Genomic DNA, 20,098 nt, shown 5'->3' on the forward strand with positions numbered 1-20,098 from the left:
CTGATTCTGTGCCTAATGGCCAGACTTACTGAAAATTTGCTTCTTAAAATTTGACAGGTTTTACTTTTTATAAATTGTGACCAGTAGAAAACTTTTATGTAGCTTGCATTATACTATTACGTGTGTGTGTGTGTGTGTGTGTGTGTGTGTGTATGTGTGTACATGTGTACATTACATTATATTATTACTGTTACTTATTTGGAAAATGTGAAGGTTGAGAAAAAATTATAGTCTTTTAACTTTTAACAAATCATTTGTGCAGTAACAAGTTATAATTTAAAAATGCTGTTCTTGCTGTATTTTCATACCTTGTAGTCAATACATTTTGGATTTCTTTTATTAAAAATTCTAACGCTTCAGCATGGCCAAGGATTTATAATTGCTATATATGGATAATCTGGAAGGTTAGGCTGGACTCCTAAGGAAGCTGGTGTCCTAACAGCTGCCTTGTATCTGTCTTAATTTAACAAAACTGACTTGAGTGTACCCTAATTCACAGATGATGACTTTGATCAGTTTGACAAGCCTGGTGCAGAACGGTCCTGGAGAAGAAGAGCTGCTGATGAGGACTGGGACAGGTATGTGCACACCTGGGCTCTCCCACAGGGCCTTTTGTAATGTCTGTGATCCTGTACTGGATACAGAGATCTTTACCAAAGACAGTGTGCTAGCCCTTTGGTGCCCTGTCCATTATGAACCTCCCTGCTAGACTGATGGGAGGTCTCTTCAGGCTGCACCAGGGCCAAGTCTAAGTTTATGTTGTAAGTGCCATGTGGCACATATACCTGCTTCATCCCTGTTTATAGAACAACACTACGAACATTTGGATGCCACAGTACCTTTTGGTGTATATCCTACCCAGTAGTTAGCAAGACTTTAAAACATTTTGCCATTTTAATATCAGTTAACTTTTCATTTTGTTTCCCTAACTATTAATTAATGCAGGTGAATGTGCCTGCTTTGTAAACCACAGTTGCACACACTGTGGAAAACACTTGGGGATGGCTGATGTCATCTCAGTGTGGTGGGTGCCTCTGGGGGGAGCTCTGCTTTAGAGGAGGTGTGCTGTAGGGCAGGCTGGCTGTGTTAGGTGCTGAGGCAAGTGAACAAAAAATACACTATGGTTATGGACTGACTTCATTCAAGAACAAGTGCCTAGAGGTTTACAGGGTTATTTACAATGGATGCTTGGATAATCAACCTAGGTAGATTAGTTAGCCTTTCCTGACTTATTCAGTGCTCAGTCAGAATTTTAGAGAGGACTGTTAGGCTGTGAAGGAGATGTATCTTATTTGTGTGGGTGGAGGTGGGGGAGGAATGTATTATTGTATGGTTCGGACAAAGTTAATTTTTTTCAACAGAGTACAGTCTACCTGAATTTGATTGCACTGATCGATACTTAATTTATTCAGACTTTCAGGCATATGTGGAATTATAATAGAGCACTGGTCAACCCAGTGTTTGTCAGCCAACTTTTGGGATTATCAGTTTTTATCTATACAGTCTGCAAACCCCTCAAATCAGATGTAGGTTACCTGGAAACACTTGAGAGTATTTTTTAAAATACAGAGTATTTACACATACAGCCATATTGCATCTAAGGAAAATTCCTGATTATACATTGCCTGACTATTGTTCATAATTCCCCATTACCTGTTATGTTTGAATGTCTACCTGTATCCGTGCATTTTCATACATTGCAGGTACGTGTCCCCTTTCTTATGATTTGAAATGACTCCAAATAAAGGTCTGCATTTTAAAGTATTGGTTCTTCTCATTTGTATTGTCTGTTGCTACAGTGAAGTGCTTGGACAGTTAACATAGGAAGTTGTGCGCCCCATAGTTTTGGAGGCTCCACTTTGTAATTGAGTGGCCCATTAGCTTTGGGCCTCTGATGAGGAAGCATATCATGGGAGAGGCACATGGCCAAGTAAAACCACTCATGTTAGAGCCAGAAACATGCTCATGTCCCACTGCTTCCTGGGACCTCTCACCAGTCCCTGTCTACTCAGTTCCAGTACCTCTGCCAGCACTGCCCTGGACACCATGATTTTAACTGAATCATAGCCTTTGGAGGTCATTCACCAGAACTGAAGAAACAAAATGATATGGCTGCTTATCTGTATATAGTCTAACTGACATAAGGGGTTGTGTTTTATGTACATGAATATAGACAGAAAGTTTGTTCACATTGAAGTCTTAGTTTAGCAAGGCAGAATGTGGAAGCCTCTCATGTCTGTCTTATGTCTCCACTAGGAGCCAAACACTTCTGGAGGATTTAATACAGCCACAGTGGTTTGTTTGCTGTAGTGTGTCTGTTAATTCGGAAGTTCATCCGAGGCACAGATTAGGTAGTTGTCTTAGTCAGGGTTTCTGTTCCTGCAGAAACATCATGACCAAGAAGCAAGTTGGGGAGGAAAGGGTTTTATTCAACTTACACGTCCACAGTGCTGTTCATCACCAAAGGAAGTCAGAACTGGAACTCAAGCAGGTCAGGAATCGGGAGCTGATGCAGAGGCCATGAAGGGATATTACTTATTGGCTTGCTTCCCATGGCTTGCTCAGCTAGCTAGCTTGCTTGCTTGCTTGCTTCCTTCCTTCCTTCCTTCTTTTCTTCCTTCCTTTCTTTTTTTTTTTTTTGTTTTTGTTTTTGTTTTTTTTTGTTTTTTTTTTGTTTTTTCTAGACAGGGTTTCTCTGTGTAGTCCTGGTTGTTCTGGAACTCACTCTGTAGACCAGGCCTGCTTCTGCCTCCCAAGTGCTGGGATTAAAGGCGTGCGCCACCACTGCCCGGCTTCAGCTTGCTTTCTTACAGAACACAGGACTACTAGCCCAGGGATGGCAACACCCACAGTGGGCCCTCCCTACCCTTGATCATTAATTGAGAAAATGCCTTACAGCTGGATCTCGTGGAGGCATTTCCTCAAGGGAGGATTCTTTATGAAAATTCCAGCTTGTGTCAAATTGAAACACAAGACCAGCCAGTACAACAGGAGATTTTCATTTGCCCTTTTCCAAAGTAATTATCTATAACATCTTCTGCTTCCAAGCATAGGTTTAATTTTAAAGCATAGACTCTTATGTCAGTTGTGTTTAATCTGTGGTAGTTTAGTCTTGTATGGTGGTCAGACTGCTCTAACAGTCCCTCAGTTAGAATCTATACCGGTTGGCTCCTGAGTCTGCCTGTTGTTGGAACTTGTAGTTTTTGACAGCTTCCTTCCTCCCTTCCTGCTGTGGTGGTTGGTCATGGTGTGAGGAAGCCTGGTTTTATTATTCTCCTCAGTATGGGGAGCAGTTGTCTCTGTAAACCAGCTTCTTTCCGACATGGTCTGCAGTGTGATGTTTGCACATTCTAGATTCTGTGTTTTGCATGTTTTGATACTGTTTAAGTATCAAACATCTTCTGTCTGATGCATAATGGAGAAGTTTGGAAGAGTGGTTCTTAGGAAAACTCTTGTCATGTTGTATCAGTGGAGATTTGCAAGAGAATATGGTGATGCTGACTCAGCATCTGAAAAATGTTCAAGCAAGATAGGCACACACTGAGAAGGTCTTAACTGAGAATCATTTAATGAAGGTGTATTTAGGGAGCAGGCTTAAGGAATGAGGGGCACCCACCCAGAACATAGTGGTTCCTGTCTAGGCCCCAGGGGAGGCCAGGTCTGGAATTGAATCCAGAAGCTGCAGGGGAACATGTATGTGAGCCAGTCCTGGAGGACATAGTCCAAGCCCAGAGTAAGTGAGAGAGGCGAGAATGGGTAGGAACCAGAGGACAGTAGACTGAGTTCTCAAGCAGTGGCTATGCTGTCATATGTAGCCAGGTGACTGACAAACAGTCATTCAAAAACCATTTCTTATTTTCAAATGCTTTTGTTTGTTAGCAAAAGTTGCATATTCTTTGTAGTTTTTCTGGTATAATTATGAAGACCTCTCTTATTACCATCCCAATTAATGTGTCCTGAGAAAGTGATGTCACCTTCCATTTCCCCTTCCTTCCTTTCTTTCTTTCTTTCTTTCTTTCTTTCTTTCTTTCTTTCTTTCTTTTTTTTGAAGACTTGTTTATTTTATGTATAGGAGTACACTGTAGTTGTCCTCAGACACAACAAAAGAGGGCATCCCATTACAGATGGTTGTGAGCTACCATGTGGTTGCTGGAATAGCAGTCAGTGCTCTTAACCTCTGAGCCATCTCTCCAGCCCCCATTTCCCATTTCTTAAAGCTGTGGCATGGAGAGAAATTCATTTTAAAAGAAGTACTTGCATGGTTTTGGTTGTAGAGAATCAGGTTCTCAAATAGGGCATTGGCTGACCACTTATTCTCCTGTCCTCACAGGAGGAATGTAACATAGAAGATAGTCAGATCCCACATTACTGCTTTTAAAATCTTGGAAGGAACTATGCAGATGTCAGAAAGGTAGTCTTTAAAGTCCTTGTCTTGCATCTCTCTTTGTCTCAGGTTATTTAAGCTCTTGTCCATATCTCTATTTATGAAGTGAAGTTATGAGGTAAGTTACAGGGTAATTTAGAGTAGCTCAGTACCTTTAGTATATAAAGTGAGTGATTTTTTTTTTTCAGGTTGTTTCTAGTTCTGAAAGGCTTTTTATGGAAGTGTGTATTTCTCTTACAACTCCATCTCTACATTCTTAGATCTTCTAGTATTGTGTTCAACAACATACTAAAATAGTTTACTTTAGTACTGGTGCTAATCTCAACCTATAGAAATTTTAAACCGGAGCCTAAACAGTCTTAGTAAGAATATTGATACAGTTATATTTTCCTGGACCTCTCTGTATCTAGATCATCATGACTTTAATTGTATTTTTCTTATTTATGTTGGTCTATAAAGACATTTGCTTCTAAAAAGTTGATTCCCTGGAATCTAGTAGTAGCCATTTTCACTTAACAAAAATATTGTTTTGACATGTTTTTTTTTTGCCTTGGGGACTTAGATGTAGTATTTACATACATACTATCACATGTGCTAGTGATAAGAATGTAGAAACAGAACTGCTTTGGGAACAAAGAGAACAAATTGGAATGGGGAGAAGAGGGAATACGTTATATACCTGAACAAAAATGGCCTTTTATAAGGCAGTGGGAAGTATTTCAACCTTCTTGATGTGTTAAAGGTTCCCTCTGGAGCCTACAGAAAACCTGTTCCTAGTCACTTTATCACAAAAGCATGCTGGGAAACCTGGCAAGTGACCACTGTGATTTCAATACCACACTCCTTAGTTCCTGAATATAGTTTTGTAATCTCATCATAATTTTTCTTTAAAATATTTAAGATAATTGTGTGTGCATGCGTGCCATGTGAGTGCATTGTTCTTGAAGGCCAGAAAGGAATGTTGAATCCTCTATGCTATACTTGAAGTTCCTAACATGGGTGCAGGGAACTGAACTTATAATCTGCAAGAGCAGGAGGTGCTCTTAACTGCTGAGCCACCTTTGTGGGTTGTATTTCTTCCTGATTAATGTTATTGAGCACCTTTTTCTTTACATCATAAGTTTTTAAAGACGGGAAAGCTTTAGGTGTTTCTTTGTATATATTTCTCATTTATTAGTTAGCAGGCTCAAAGGGAATAAAATACTCTATACAGTGCTGAGCTTAAATCTAGTAAGCCACCTTCTGTGTTGAGCCTGACCTTAGCTGACAGACAGGAGTATTCATGTATCCTTGAGAATATCTATTCTTTTTTGTAGAGCAAGGAAAATGTAGCTACCTGGAAGTTCTCATACCCTGGAGCCTTTACTGGATTTCTGAGTGACTATTGTTGATTTTCTAGTGTAATAGGAGTGACATTTTGCATTTTTCTTTCCCCAGTGAACTGGAAGATGACTTGCTTGGAGAAGATTTGTTGTCTGGCAAAAAGGTAAAAAAAGAAAGAAAGAAAGAAAGAAAGAAAGAAAGAAAGAAAGAAAGAAAGAGAGAGGATTGCTTACAAGAATTACTTAATTATACATAAAACAGGGACACACCATCATCACTTGTGTATGCGGTAGATTTTTAGAAAGCTGAGCATTGATCACTCAATGGAGTGATTGTTTTGTTGCTGTAGATTGACCCAGAGCCCTGGGGTTACTCTTTCAGCCCAGCAAAATGGCTGCTTATTAGTAAATGCTTTGGATATTACCATGGAAAGCAAGTATTTTAGTTTCTATTGTGTCCAGTGCACTCTAGCAAGTATCATAATCAGGATAACAGTAGCCTAAAACATGTATTTGCCTTAAAGGAATGAGACATTATAGGTTTGATACTTTACATCTTGGTTCTAGAAGGCACTTCTGGGAATATTCACTGACAGCCTAAAGGTAAATTTGCCAAACTATATCATGTAACAGATTTGCATATAAATAGTTAGAAGTTCTCATGGAAACTTTTCTAGACTTTTTGATTAAGAACCTTTAAAGCATTATCTTTAATATGTGTGTCTGTCTAATAATATACGTCCAATCTGTTTTATGAAATCATGTAAAAAGTAGAACTGTGAAGCAAGAGATGAAAGTGAGAATTTTCTTTTTTTTGTGGGCAGGTGGTATGTGTACTTGCAGGTTCATATATATTTAGGGGAGGTCAGGTTGACATTCTACATCTCTCTTAGTCACTCTTCTCTTTATTCTATTGAAGTAAGGTCTCTAGCTGATTCAGCTAGTCTAGATAGTCATCTTGCCCTAGGGATTCTGCCTCCATTTGCTGAGCTCTCAGGTCACACTGGACCATTATGCCCACCAAGGTTTTGCATAGGTGCTGAGAATCTGAATTCTAGCCCTTGATTGGTGAGTGCTCTATTCACTGAGCCACCTCCCCGGTTCCTCAGAAGTGAATTAACATTTTTTTTTTTTTGGTTTATTAAATAGTTTAAAAACACTTTCTGTTTTCAATTAGTGTCTTAGTTAGGGTTTTACTGCTGTGAACAGACACCATGACCAAGGCAAGTCTTCTAAATGACAACATTTAATTGGGGCTGGCTTACAGGTTCAGAGGTTTAGTACGTAATCATCAAGGCGAGAAGCATGGCAGTAGCCAGGCAGGCATGGTGCATGAGAACCGAGAGGTCTACATCGTCATCTGAAGGCTGCTAGCAGAATACTGGCTTCCAGACAGCTAGGATGAGTCTTAAAGCCCACACTCACAGTGACACACCAACAGGGCCACACCTTCTAATAGTGCCACTCCCTGGGCCAAGTATATACAAACCATCACGCTTAGCATTAACATATGCTTAATATTAAGCGTTAATGCTATTTGTAAGTATGCACAAGTGTTTATGTATGAGAGAGAGGTCATGTATATGTGTGTGCTTATGTATGTTCAAGTATGCATGTGGAGGCCAAAGATCGCTGCTACATGTCTTGTTCAATTGCTTGCTGCCTTATTTTTTGAGATAGGTTTCCTCACTGAACCTAGAGCTCATCATTTTGGCTAGACTGGCTAGTCAGTGAGCCCAAGGGGTCTTCTGTCTTGTCCTCTCTAATGGTGGAATTCTAGGTTCATGGTGCTGGGGATTGAACTCATTTTCTTAGGTTTGTATGGCAAGCACTTCATTGAGTCTTATCCCAGGTCCTCAGTGTAAGTCTTTTATTTTTTTTTTTTTTTTTTTTTTTTTGGTTGTGGTGTTGTGGTTTGGGGTTTTTGGGTTGGGGTTTTGGGTTTTGGGTTTTGGGGGTTGGGGTTTTGGGTTTTGGGTTTTGGGTTTTTGGTTTTTCCGAGACAGGGTTTCTCTGTGTAGCCCTGGCTGTCCTGGAACTCACTCTGTAGACCAGGCTGGCCTCAAACTCAGAAATCCGCCTGCCTCTGCCTCCCAAGTGCTGGGATTAAAGGCGTGCGCCACCACCGCCCGGATCAATGTAATTCTTTATACTTTATTTTCAGTCTTAAAATTGTTAGGGTTCACATTGTTCATACTAAAGTTTCTTACATATTCAGTGAAGACTTTCAGACAGTTTAGTGGTCTTGTGCTGTGGATTCATCCCTATTCTGTTGTCGCTCTGTCTGTAACTTTTAGGCCTCATCAGCATTTTCTGTTGGAATTGAATGTGACTTAGAATGTGTCCCTCCATCTGTCTACTCTGTTTGTCCTGGCGTGTGTTTGTGTGTGTTTGTTCCAGTTCTGCTTCTGTTGATCATTAGCTACATGTTCCCTAGTTTGGCAGTGATGCAGCTCTTCCCATTTCAACACATGAATCTAGGGAATAGTTAAGCAGTTCTAAATCATAGCAACTTTAAAAATGCCAACATATTTTTTAAAAATGTCTTTTTGAGAATTTTGTATATGACTACTGTATTCCAACCCCACCCCATCCCTTTTCCTTTCCAGCTTTTCCTGTTATCTCCCTTACTCTGGGATTCTTTCTTTAATTATTGTTATAAATACACACACACATACACACACACAGACACACACCCCTACACAACCCACTGAGTCCGTCTAGCTTATATGCATGTGTTTAAGGCTGACCTCTCAGGATTAGGTAACCCATCAGGACAGCTTGTTCCTTGATTCTGTTTTCATCCTTAGCAGCCTTTGCCCTTATTTGTTTCTGGTATGGGGCCTTGTAAGATTTCCCCTGTCCATATTGGGATGTCAGTTTGTCATTGTACAGATGTTAAGAATTCATGGTGCAACTCCCTCCTACATACATACACATACATACATATATACATACATACATAAGTATGTACATATGTAGGTATGTGTGTGTATGAGACACTGTCTCATTGTTAATGTCCTGGTTCACTGGCTCTTACAGTCTTCTTACCCTCTCTTCCCAGAGTTAATCGCTACTTTATGTTTGTTAAAGTTTTAACCCAGATAGCTCCCAAATATTTGAAACTAGACTATTATATTTATTTAACAAGCTTTAAGGGTATTACTATATTTAAATCCTCTAAGCTAATCTGGCTACTTCCTAGTCAAAATCCCAGCTACACTTGCATTTCAATTTTGATTTGACTCTCTGGGTTCCGGGTGTTTTTTCATGGTTTCTCCTGGACTCTGTCCCCATGGGGATCCCCCACCTCCACCTCCAACCCCCCCCCGCCCCATCCTCTGGTTTCTCTTGGACTCTGTCCCCATGGGGATCCCCCACCTCCACCTCCAACCCCCCCCCCCCATCCTCTGTTTCCCGCCTCCCTGGCTGGGAGGAAGTCCAGTCCTATTCTCTCCCCTGCCCAGTCATTGGCTGATCAGCTTCTTTATTTAACAGCTGGAATAATTGAGGAGCAATGTTTTGTAACAGATATGGGGGTATAGAAACCAGCATTTGAATAATACAAGGATAATCTTTACACAGTGCACAATAACATTATGCCTACATCCCAGAAGCTCCCTGAGCCTTTGGTGTAGGGGTTGTGTAGTAAATATATCAGCTAGGAGTGGGTACCCCACAGTCAATTGTTTTCTACATTTTGACCAGTTGTAGGCCAGTTGTAGATTTCTGTAATGATCTTGGTCAGCTGCCAAAAGACGCCTTTTTGGTGAGGGGTAAGAGCTACACTTGTGAATATAAGGATAGGGTTTATTTTGGAATGAAGTTGGGATTATACTATGTGCTGGTTGGTCTTGTCAACACAAGCTAGAGCTATCTGAAAGGAGGGAACCTTAATTAAGAAAAATACCTTCTCTGGGCAGTGGTGGCGCACGCCTTTAATCCCAGCACTTGGGAGGCAGAGGCAGGCGGATTTCTGAGTTCATGGCCAGCCTGGTCTACAGAGTGAGTTCCAGGACAGCCAAGGCTATACAGAGAAACCTTGTCTCGAAAAACCAAAAAAAAAAAAAAAGAAAGAAAGAAAGAAAAATACCTTCATAAGATCCAGCTGTAAGACATTTTCTTAATTTGTGATTGAATGAATTAATCTATTGTGGATGGTGCCCTCCCTTGGGTGGTGATCCGGTTCTAAAGAAACCAGACTGAGCAAGCCCTGGGAGCAAGCCAGTAAGCAGCAGTCCTCTCTGGCCTCTGCATCATCTCCTGCCTCCAGGTTCCTGCCCTGTTTGAAGTCCCTATAACTCCCTTCAGTGATGGACTGTGATGTGGAAGTGTGAGCCAGATAAACCCTTTCCTCCCCAACTTGCTTTTTGGTAATGGCCTTTCATCACAGCATCAGAAAGCCTAACTAAGACACTGGTTTAGGAACGTGGCAGAAGTAGGTCTTCCTCTAGGGTCCATGACCTCACCAGCTACAGACCAATTGGCTAGTTGGATAGTTTTCCTGCATGAGTTTTCTGCAGTTGAATAGGCCTTAAGTCTAATTAGGTGGTTGTTGCTTACCCTTGAGATATAAGCCACTATTGCACCCTTGGCTGTATCTTGCCATGCTGGTCACTGTTGTAATGTGTAGGCTTAACAGCTGGGTAGAACTTTTAATTACTTTTTCCTCTTGGCAGTTTGTATAGCATGTTTAGATACCATGAAAGCTATTCCTCATGGTCAGTCCTAGCTTGATTCCTTTGAGTTCTCTCTTGGCCATGTGTGATGTTTTTAGCAATGGGTTTAAGGTTAAGGGGGCAACCAAAGGTGATGGCACCTGTATTTATTGTTTGAGGAGTCTCTTTGGATTCCCCCGACCAGCAGCTCAGTTGTTTCTCATGCTGGGTCCTGTTAGGTAGTCCATGATTCTCAAGGGAGCATTATCACTCCAGTGGAGTAATTTCACTCAAATTCCTCTGTATGTATATGCATACTTACTATATTACATATACATGCTTTTTGTTTTGTTTTGCTTTTTTGAGACAGAGTTTCTCTATATAGCCTTGACTGTCTTGGAATTCACTATGTAGATTACATTGGTCTCTAACTAAAAGAGCCTGCCTCTGCTTCTACCATGCCCAGCAATGCAATATGCATGTCTTTTTACATCACCATGCAATAATGTATCTCCCTATGTCATTTTTAGTCATCCGCCCTTGCTCTTCTCCCCTCCCCAAATAAAGTAGTCCCCTCTGTTCTCATTTTTCCGTTCATAGCCCCTGTGTCCTACATTCCCTTCTAGCACTTTCCTTTCACCATGATCACATTTACTTTGTTTCTGTGGTTACTCCAAGGTATGTATTTACTTTAGACTCTTCAGTGGAAACAAAGATGTGTGAGGAAGAAGAGAGCAAGGTGCCATTTGTTCTGGTGGGGCGTTACCTAGCACCGTCAGTGCTTGGTTAGAGGGGATCTTGCTCCAGCTTTATTTATTCAGTCTGACTGCCTGGTTATTTTGAAGGGCACTTCAGATAAGCTGTTTTGGGGATCTTTGTAAGTCTGTCAGGGACCAGTTTTGGATTCAGGATATAGGCATTTCAAGATTCTTTATATTGCCAAGTTGCATCCTGGAAATGTCCCCCCCCCTTTTTTTTTTTAATAATTATTTTATGTATATGTGTATACTGTAGTTGTCTTCAGACACACCAGAGAGGGCATCAGATCCCGTTACAGCTGGTAATGAGTCACCATGTGGTTGCTGAGAATTGAACTCAGGACCTCTAGTAGAGCAGTCAGTGCTCATAACCACTGAGCCATCTCTCCAGCCCCAGTAATGTTTGATTAGCTTTTGTTCCTAGGAGCAGTCTGTGTCTTGGTATCCTTTATCTCAAAGTCCAAAAATGTGATCCTGCTTTTAAAATAGAATCTTTGTCAGTGTGACTGATTAACATAACTGATTGCTGGTTGTTTAGTTCATTTTTGATTTCTGATATGATTGGACCTTTCTTAAGGTTTTTGTTACGAAGTTTATTGCTCTTGTCTGTGCCTGGTTGACACTGCTTTCCACCAGAACTAATGAAATATATGGAGTATGCATTTGAGTGACATTTAGGCCCTTGTAGCAGAGTGCAGAGCATCTAGGGCCAGGTTTAAATATGTTGAAAGGCAAGACTGCAATCTGAGGAAGGAAGAGGATGGTTGAGGGGGAGCTAGGCTGCTATTTTAAGTTCTTCTTTTGTCTGTTTTACTTTGACAACACCTCATACCTGACAGGTTGTTACACCAAGGGGTCTATGGTGATTTGAATATGCTTGGCCCAGGGAGTGTTTGTTGGAGGAAGTGTTTCACTGTCGGGGTGGGCTTTAAGACCCTACTTCTTGAGGCTTTGAGTGACAGCTCAGTGGTTAAGAGCATTGACTACTCTTCCAGAGATCCTGAGTTCTCAGCAACTACGTGGTGGCTCACTGCCAAGTGTAATGGGATCCCATGCCCTCTCCTGGTGTGTCTGAAGACAGCTACAGTGTACAGTGTACTCACATAAATAAAATAAATAAATCTTAAAAAAAAAAAAAAACAAAACCAACCTAGTTTTAGCTGCCTGGAAGCCAGTCTTCTCTTGTTTGCCTTTGGAACAAGATTTAGACTTCGTAGCTTCTCATGCGCCATGCCTGCCTGAATGCTGCCATGCTCCTGCCCTGATGATAATGGACTGAAACGCTGAACCTGTAAGCCAGCCCCAATTAAATGTTGTCCTGTATTAGACTTGCCTTGGTCATGGTGTCTGTTCACAGCAGTAAAACCCTAAGACAGGGTCTCTGTCCTAAATGCCAGTGTTTGAGGACCCTTTTGTCCTCATTTTAAAAACCCTGCTGTCCTATTGAAAGTCCTCATTCTTAGGAGTTTTGGAGGGGAGTTTTTTCTTGGAAAGATGGAGCAAAGCATTTTGTAAGCACTTGCTGCCATTCTGTGGACCTTGTTTGGGACCTTTGCATCTTACTATTTTCTTGACTGTTTTGGATGGCCGATTATATCACTAAAGCAAATTTGTTTTATATAGATCTGTTTATTATAGATCTATCCTGCTGTGTTGGAAGCATAGCTTTGGTTAGCTTATTTGACTGTTGAGATAGATAAGGTCTTTTGAGCTAATATATTTTCCTAGAATTATTTTTGACTAGTGCATGTAATGTAATAAAAAATACACAGTTACATTTAACCAATTGTACAAGCTGTAGATGTCAGACACTTATTGTTTCATTTAAGAAGTAAAAAATTAAATTAGTTTTTCTTCATGTAAAGTTGTGTGTGTGTGTGTGTGTGTCTGCCTTTTGGAAGGATACACCCCTTTTAGACTTAGGAATACTGTTAGTAGAGGAAGAACATTGAACCACCCTTCTGTCTAGAATATTGAGATATATTTAACCCAGCCTAGAATTTAGAACTCTAGCAGATCACTCTGACGCCTCTGCATACTAATGAGATGGGTGACAACATTGGAAGACCTGAGCTGTTTTTTGTATTTTCATGTCATGTATTTGGGAAAGCTGTATTTATGTTTCTAGTTGGTTAAATTTCTGATCCAGTGACTTTAAAAACAGTTTGTATCAGATTTGTATCTCTTGTCTTGTTTAAAACTTCAGATTTTTGTTTCTGTCATTGTTAGTCATCTTAAGGCTACCATTCTTTTTGTAGCTGACCTTCAGTTTACAGAGATCTGCCTGCATGTGCTAGGATTAAAGACATTGATTGTATCATTAGGCACACAGCCATTCTTGTTTATTTTGGTTAAGGAGAATTTGTTAACAAATTCCCTTCCAGGGATGTCTTACTTATTTTTCTTTTGTGTTAGAATTATAATGTGATCATTATGCTTGCTTGGTATCTACTTGTCTGTGGCATTAACAATTTCTCAGGAGTTAGCCAGTAGGTTGTATGTGGGCTCTCCAGATTGACTATGGCAGTGGCAGACTGAGCAAACCTAGATGGCAAGAGGTCGAGCAGTAGGAGGTTAGAAACAACCCTCTCAGGGTAAGCTTGTGCTTGGTAACAAGTCTTCTTATGGAACTGACACAGATTAATTAGATTTCTTCTTTTAATTAGAATCAGTCGGATTTGTCAGATGAAGAGCTGAATGATGATCTTTTACAGAGTGATAATGAAGATGAAGAAAATTTCAGGTACTCAATATTAACTCATTAAAACAGGGCCATATTTAACTAAACGGATGAGAATTGTTTATATATTTTGTAATTATAATGAGTAATTGAATAATGTGGTATTGAACTAACATACAATTAAATTCTGAATGAGATATTGTTGTATTCTGATGTGGAAGCCATATAGATTGTCCCTGGCTTAAAGTCGTGTCTGCCTTTCAGAGCAGGTGGGAAAGCTCAGTGCCATCTGCTCGGAGTGCAGTGGTCTCTGACTCAGTGCCATCTGCTCGGAGTGCAGTGGTCTCTGACTCAGTGCAGCAGCTACAATTTGATGTTGCTGTTTTGGTTTTCCTTTTCAGACAGTTTTTAATTGATACCACTTTAGAGAAGTACTTAGAAATACTCATTTTTCTGTTTTAGGAGGAAACATGGGAAAAATATACACATCCTTCTGGGTTATAAATGTGATTGCAGATACATCATATGAAGGCCATAGATTTGAAACCTGTTTTTTTCACATGGTTTGTGACTAAGAGTATACTTTAAAATTATTCTGCTAGCAAGACGCATCTGCCAACTCTCTTGTTTGATATCACGAATTGTATTTAGATCTTTTGAGTAAAATTGGCCTTGAAATTTATCTTTGGAGTTTGGCCACATGTTTGAAATCTATGGTGTGCTCAGTTTTACTGTATAGGCTACTTACTGTGAGCACAGATTTACTTTGTGGTCTTGAATCTGAAATCTCTGTGTGTGTGTGTGTCTGTCTGTCTGTCTGTCTGTCTGTGTACATATTTAGCTTAATTAAAAAATTGTATATAGTATTTTGTCTGAATGCATGTCTGTGTAGCACTTGTGTGTCTTCTGAGACCATAAGAGGGTGTCAGAACCTCTGAAGCTGGAGGTACAGATGGTTGTGAGCAACCATATGGGTACTGGGACTTGAACTTGGGTCCCCCAGAAGAATAAGCCATTGTTCTTAACAGCTGAACCCTGTCTCCAGCCCCTGTATTTGAACTCTTACTTTGAAATGTTTGCACTTTAGTAGGTAGTGATAACAACTACGTATAAAATGGGTTTTATGGCTTTAAGACCCTTTGCTCTCTTATGAAGAAATTGCTAGTTTGTTGAGTTTAGTTTTTGAGACATATTGTAGTATGGGCTGTTATGACTCATGTCAATCCTCCTGTGTCAGCATCCTGAGTGCTGGGATTATAGATGAGCCACCACAGTTGGTGGTGTATCTTTATTTTTTAAAATGTATTTGTGATTAGCATTTATTTGAATGTTGAGATGTACTTTTACACAGAAACTTAATGTTTTGATTTTCTAAAGAAGAGCTTATAATTTACATCATGCTTTTGGGCTGGGGGAGACCAGACTGTTCTACCATTCTAACTCTGGTTACTGGGGAAATGGCTCAGCGGTTAAGAGCATTTAGTGTTCTTTCAGAAGACTCTCCATTTGTTTTCCAGCATCTATATCAGCACTTACAGTGACCTGTAGTTCCAGCTTTAGGGGATCCTGTGCTCTCTTCTGGCCTATGGGCACCAGGCATACATGCAATGCATGTACATGCAGGCAGTCACATATGCCAAAGATAAATGTAAATGAATCTTAAAAATAATTGTATGCTTTTTCTGAGTATAGAGTAGCACTCTTGTTTTCTGTTAGCAGTTCTATCAGACAGAGTCTGACTGTTTCATTTTATAAAAGTAGATGGAAATGCAAAGTGTTTAGTTTTAGCCTTGGATGTTTCTAAGCCAGACCAGCTTCTTCATCTGGCTGACTTCATTTTTTAGTCAGATAACTGAGCTAATAGTGGAGATGCTGTCTGCATTGTGGGTCAGTGGCCCTGGGCTACTTGAAATCTAGTTCAGTTGTATTTTACAGATTGTTAGAGTGCACTCACCCAGTGGGATATTTTGTTACCAGTGATGAAGTCTCATAACTCTCTTAGGCAATGATGTAGCTTTGAGCCTCCTCTCAGTGGATCTTTCATTGTGTTTTGTCATCTAGTTCTCAGGGTGTCACCATCAGTCTGAATACCACCTCTGGCATAGTTACATCATTTGAGCTGTCTGACAACACCAATGACCAATCCGGAGAACAGGAATCTGAGTATGAACAAGGAGACGATGAGCTAGCGTACCACAAACCTGAGGAACAAGAACTGTATACTCAAGAGTACCCAGAGGAAGGACAGTATGAAGGCCATGACACAGAGTTGACAGAAGACCAAATAGAATATGGGGATGAGCCAGAGGAGGAGCAGCTGTACAGTGATGAAGTGCTGGACATCGAAATCAATGAACCTTTAGATGAATTTACAGTGAGTCTTTTCTCTTTTGAATGGCCAAAGATAACATGGCTTTCTTCACATAGGTTTCTAGACTGATTTGAAATCTATTTACCTCCCATGGGAAAGAGAGAAATTAGACCTTATTATCACTGTCTGCCAGTTTCTTTATCAGAGCTATGACAAAGTTTGTGTTGACAGCTTGTTTGGCCACTTGTAATGGTCCTTTGTCATTCGGGAAAGCTGCAAAGAATTGTGACCTTGAGGATTGCACCCTAAGGAAGAAAACAGCTTTGTGTGGTGGAGGCACACTGTCAATGTTAGAAGTACTTAATGCAGAGCTTTTATCCAGGCTTTAGACAAGATCTGATAAAGTCCTTCTAAGGTGAAAAGATTATTGACCTGCTAAAGACATCTTTAAGGTGCTAATATTCTACAGTGATTGATGTCCTGTCTTCATTCATCCCTTTCTTACTGAGAACTGTCTAAATATGAATAAAGAGGTTGAGGTTAGTTTAGAAAATGTCACATATAATTTGTTATCTATCTGTAATCAGCAAGCTGGTCTTCATTTCAGAAAGATTCCTTTAGTGGGTAGTGGTTTTTTTTTTCTTTTTCTTTTTCTTTTTTTTTTTTTTAATTAAACATCAAGAAAGAATTTGTTACTGGTGGCAGATTAGTTGTTTGTCCTAATGATATATTATCAGAAGAGGTTTGTGTTTTAAAAAAGCACTTGATGACTTTCATGCTGTAAAGGTGTTATTGCTGCATTGTGCAATGCCCAAGGGTTTCATTTCACCAGGGTTTTTCATGTAGGCAGAGTGGAGGGGTGTGTTAGAAGCCTTGTTGGTGGAGTAGCACCCTTGATTGTGGTACCATCATTTAGCATGTGCTTGTATTTGAGAGCATTGGTCAACAGCTAATGAGTCTTGGTCTTTTATGTAATGTAACAGCATGTTTTACTAGGGGTTGATGTTACAGAGCCTGAAAATACTTAGTTCAGTCATGACTGGGCTTTGGTGTCTCAGGAAGTCAAGACTTGTTCTTCCGAAAGCATATGTAGTTAGTTTGTGATCAGTAGAGTCATGAAACAGCATCATGGAGCCTGCTGTCTGTGGTCTGTAATGATATGTTTTAGTAATCAGCCCTTCAGTAGATACTGCTTGCTTATGTGAGACACTGTAATTTAAACAGCTTGTTTAACCCAAGGTCTTTCAAAAATGTGCTGTTTTCTTCTAGTGTTTGATTCTTACTATTCATTTGTAACACTAGCTGTTCATTTCTTTGGTCCTCTACTCTTTAAATAGTCATCACATCTTTACTAATTATAATTCATATAAATATTGTTGAACCATAAAAAGCATTGAATAGAGGAAGTACTCGCACAGAGTGGAAAGTGTGGGTAGGTGAGTTTGCTTAGCCACTTACTCAGTTCTTGGGGACTTGTAAAGAGAGAACTTGTAGTCAGTGAGAAAATTTCCTCTTGTGTATATCTTTGTCCGACTTAGGACCACATAAAGTCCCAGGAATAATACAAAATCTATTTAAATAATTTAGCATACTGTGGTCTAAGATTCAGGTACTGAAAAGAATAAAATATTTACATTGAAATGCTTATAGAACTCTTACATGAAAATCAGTTACTTTTTTCAGAATTAAAAAAAATCCCTCAGAAACTTAGTGTCATTTAGACATTCTGAATATGCTAGTATTTCATACTTGAATGTTCTGTGAGCAGTAGCAGCCTACTTTACTATGTCTGATGTTGGAGCCAAAGCTATCATCTTCTCTCTTCATGGATACCATAGTGATAGTGTCTGAAGTGACTGGCTGCTTTGGGTAGGAAGAAATCAGAATTATCACAGAAATCATCTGTGGAGTGCTTTGCTATTGTCCAGCAGCTGTGATCTTGTCTCAGACTATCCCTGATGTGCATATTGCCATTAGATCAGTAACACATGAATAGATTGTGTCCCCATGTACCTTATGGGTATGTAGTTTGAGTGGTTTAAGCTGGTTCCTTGTCCTAGCCAGGATTTGTTGACCTGTTCTTCAAATCCAGAATTAACTCTGAAATGTGATCCCACAAGCATTGGCTCTCTGTGAGAGCCTACCCCCAAAACCAAAACCAAAACCAAAACCAAAACCAAAACCAAAACCATGCATTTGGTGCAGAACTGGCTATAGAATCCGTAAGACCATACTTTGTAACTGGAAGGGATACTGCCACGTGTGAAGAATGGGAGATCCCAGGGATGTTGAGAGACTGCTTAGAACTGTTAAGTGAGTTTTGCAAGCACTATTGTTGATGAGTATGATTGCATTTTACCATCTGTACTCTGGAACTGTTGCTCAGTAGCTAACAGAATAGTATTTGTTGGTGACATTAAAGTATATTCACTGTAATGTTAGTATCGAATGAGATTTTAGAAAACGTTGTTTTAAAATCAAGTTCAGATTTACCATTTGTGCAAAGAGCAGCAGACTATTCCATTGAGGATTTGGCTGAAATGTTGCTTTGATGGGATGCTAACAGTTTTTGTGCAAAGTGGAATACACTCTGAGGATCATCTTGAGAAGCTGGAGGGTCAGTTCTTCCTACCTTACTACTTGTAGGCAATGCCAGGATCAGTCTGCTTTCTTTGGTAGTGTGGTATTCTCTGGTCACCTTGTCTTCTACCTTGCCTGAACTCAGAAGGGACAAGTTTGCCTACTGATAAGCCCTTTCCATTTCATCCAAAACCTCACCAAAGAGAAAGAAAGGCTTGATGAAGAATCCACTGTAGTGTGATGTGTGAAAAACACTGTCAAACCATCCCATTCCTGCTTTTGCTGTTGGCCTCAGGTTGGTGAGGGGCATAGAGACCAGCTCCTGCTGCCACCAACTCCTCAGTGAGCACACAAGCCTGGGTCTTGTAAGGCTTTTTTCTTTTGGGCAGATGTGAGAGCTGCTCATCTGGAGCTTGGCTCTGAAGCCGAGCCATTGTTGCTCTCATCGCTGGAGCAGCATGTATGCTTGCTTTGCATGACTGCAGAGGACCTTACTTTGATGTGTGCTCAGTCAGGGTGTCCCCACAGTAGAATGTGTTCAAATAACTCTGCATGAATCGTACCTGAAAAGTGGTTGAAAACAACCAAAAGCTTTGTGAGAAAAATGTTTCTTCTCTTTAATGGCCATTAGGATGAAGAATACTTGCAGGCTTATGGTGGGCAACAAGGGCTGCAAGTGCGGGAAGACTGTGAGGCTGAAGATGACTTAGATGAGATTACTGATTCCCAGGTTGCTTCTGAGACCCACGAGGTACTTGTTCAACTTCTACAGTTTCTTGAGTTTCTTTCCTTCCAATTTAAAATGAGTACCTAGTTAAAAAATAAAAAGTATTAGTGAAAAGTCGATGCATCTCTGAACTGTGTGCATTGTAGTAGAAGCCCAAACCTGGGCCTAGAGAAGTGAGTTCTGGTGCCTGGCACCTGTGAAAAGTGTGTGCTCTGAAATGGTAGTGCTTGCTTGTTTGTTTACTTGTTTCTTTTTATGATTGCATGTGTATGGTGTGTGTGTGTGTATGTGTTTGATTGTAAGTATATGCATGGTGCACACATGAGGCAGCTTGTTTTGAGGAGTTGGTCAGTCTCAGATTATCATGCTGGCACAGGGCTGATTTTTAAAAGTGTTATGTCACTGCTTTGAAATCAGTGCTAATTATTTTAGTTAATATTAGCTAATTTGCACCATTATTCAAGAAACAATGCAAAGTTACCTGTTTTAGGTTCTGTCTTAAGTGTTGAAACAGTGATGATGTGGTTTCTGCCCCCAAGGGACATTTGCAGCTTAATGTAGGAAGGAAGGTACTGAAAACTACTGCTGTACAAAGCAGAAAGTGATAGCTCCCAGGAGAGAGGATCAGACACAAGTACTGAAGGGTCCTGTCAGGGAGTGTCCATCCATGTCTGAGAT

General features: G+C 40.2%; 1 protein-coding gene across 6 annotated transcripts in view; it reads left to right on the forward strand.

The window, feature by feature from the left end:
* Rbm33 (RNA binding motif protein 33) overlaps window positions 1-20,098 on the forward strand; it is a 95,897-nt gene that overhangs the window by 11,614 nt on the left and 64,185 nt on the right. For 4 of the 6 annotated variants that reach the window (XM_034518885.2, XM_076913285.1, XM_076913283.1 and 1 more), the window contains exons 2-6: window positions 500-578; window positions 5,822-5,870; window positions 13,789-13,865; window positions 15,864-16,176; window positions 19,325-19,444. In XM_034518885.2, the coding sequence (XP_034374776.1) occupies window positions 500-578; window positions 5,822-5,870; window positions 13,789-13,865; window positions 15,864-16,176; window positions 19,325-19,444 (638 nt within the window). The remainder of the gene's footprint in view (window positions 1-499; window positions 579-5,821; window positions 5,871-13,788; window positions 13,866-15,863; window positions 16,177-19,324; window positions 19,445-20,098) is intronic. The other 2 variants (XM_076913286.1, XM_076913284.1) reach the window with 1 other exon arrangement.

The sequence above is a fragment of the Arvicanthis niloticus genome, chromosome 15 (assembly GCF_011762505.2).
Source record: "Arvicanthis niloticus isolate mArvNil1 chromosome 15, mArvNil1.pat.X, whole genome shotgun sequence".
Lineage (NCBI taxonomy): Eukaryota > Metazoa > Chordata > Mammalia > Rodentia > Muridae > Arvicanthis > Arvicanthis niloticus.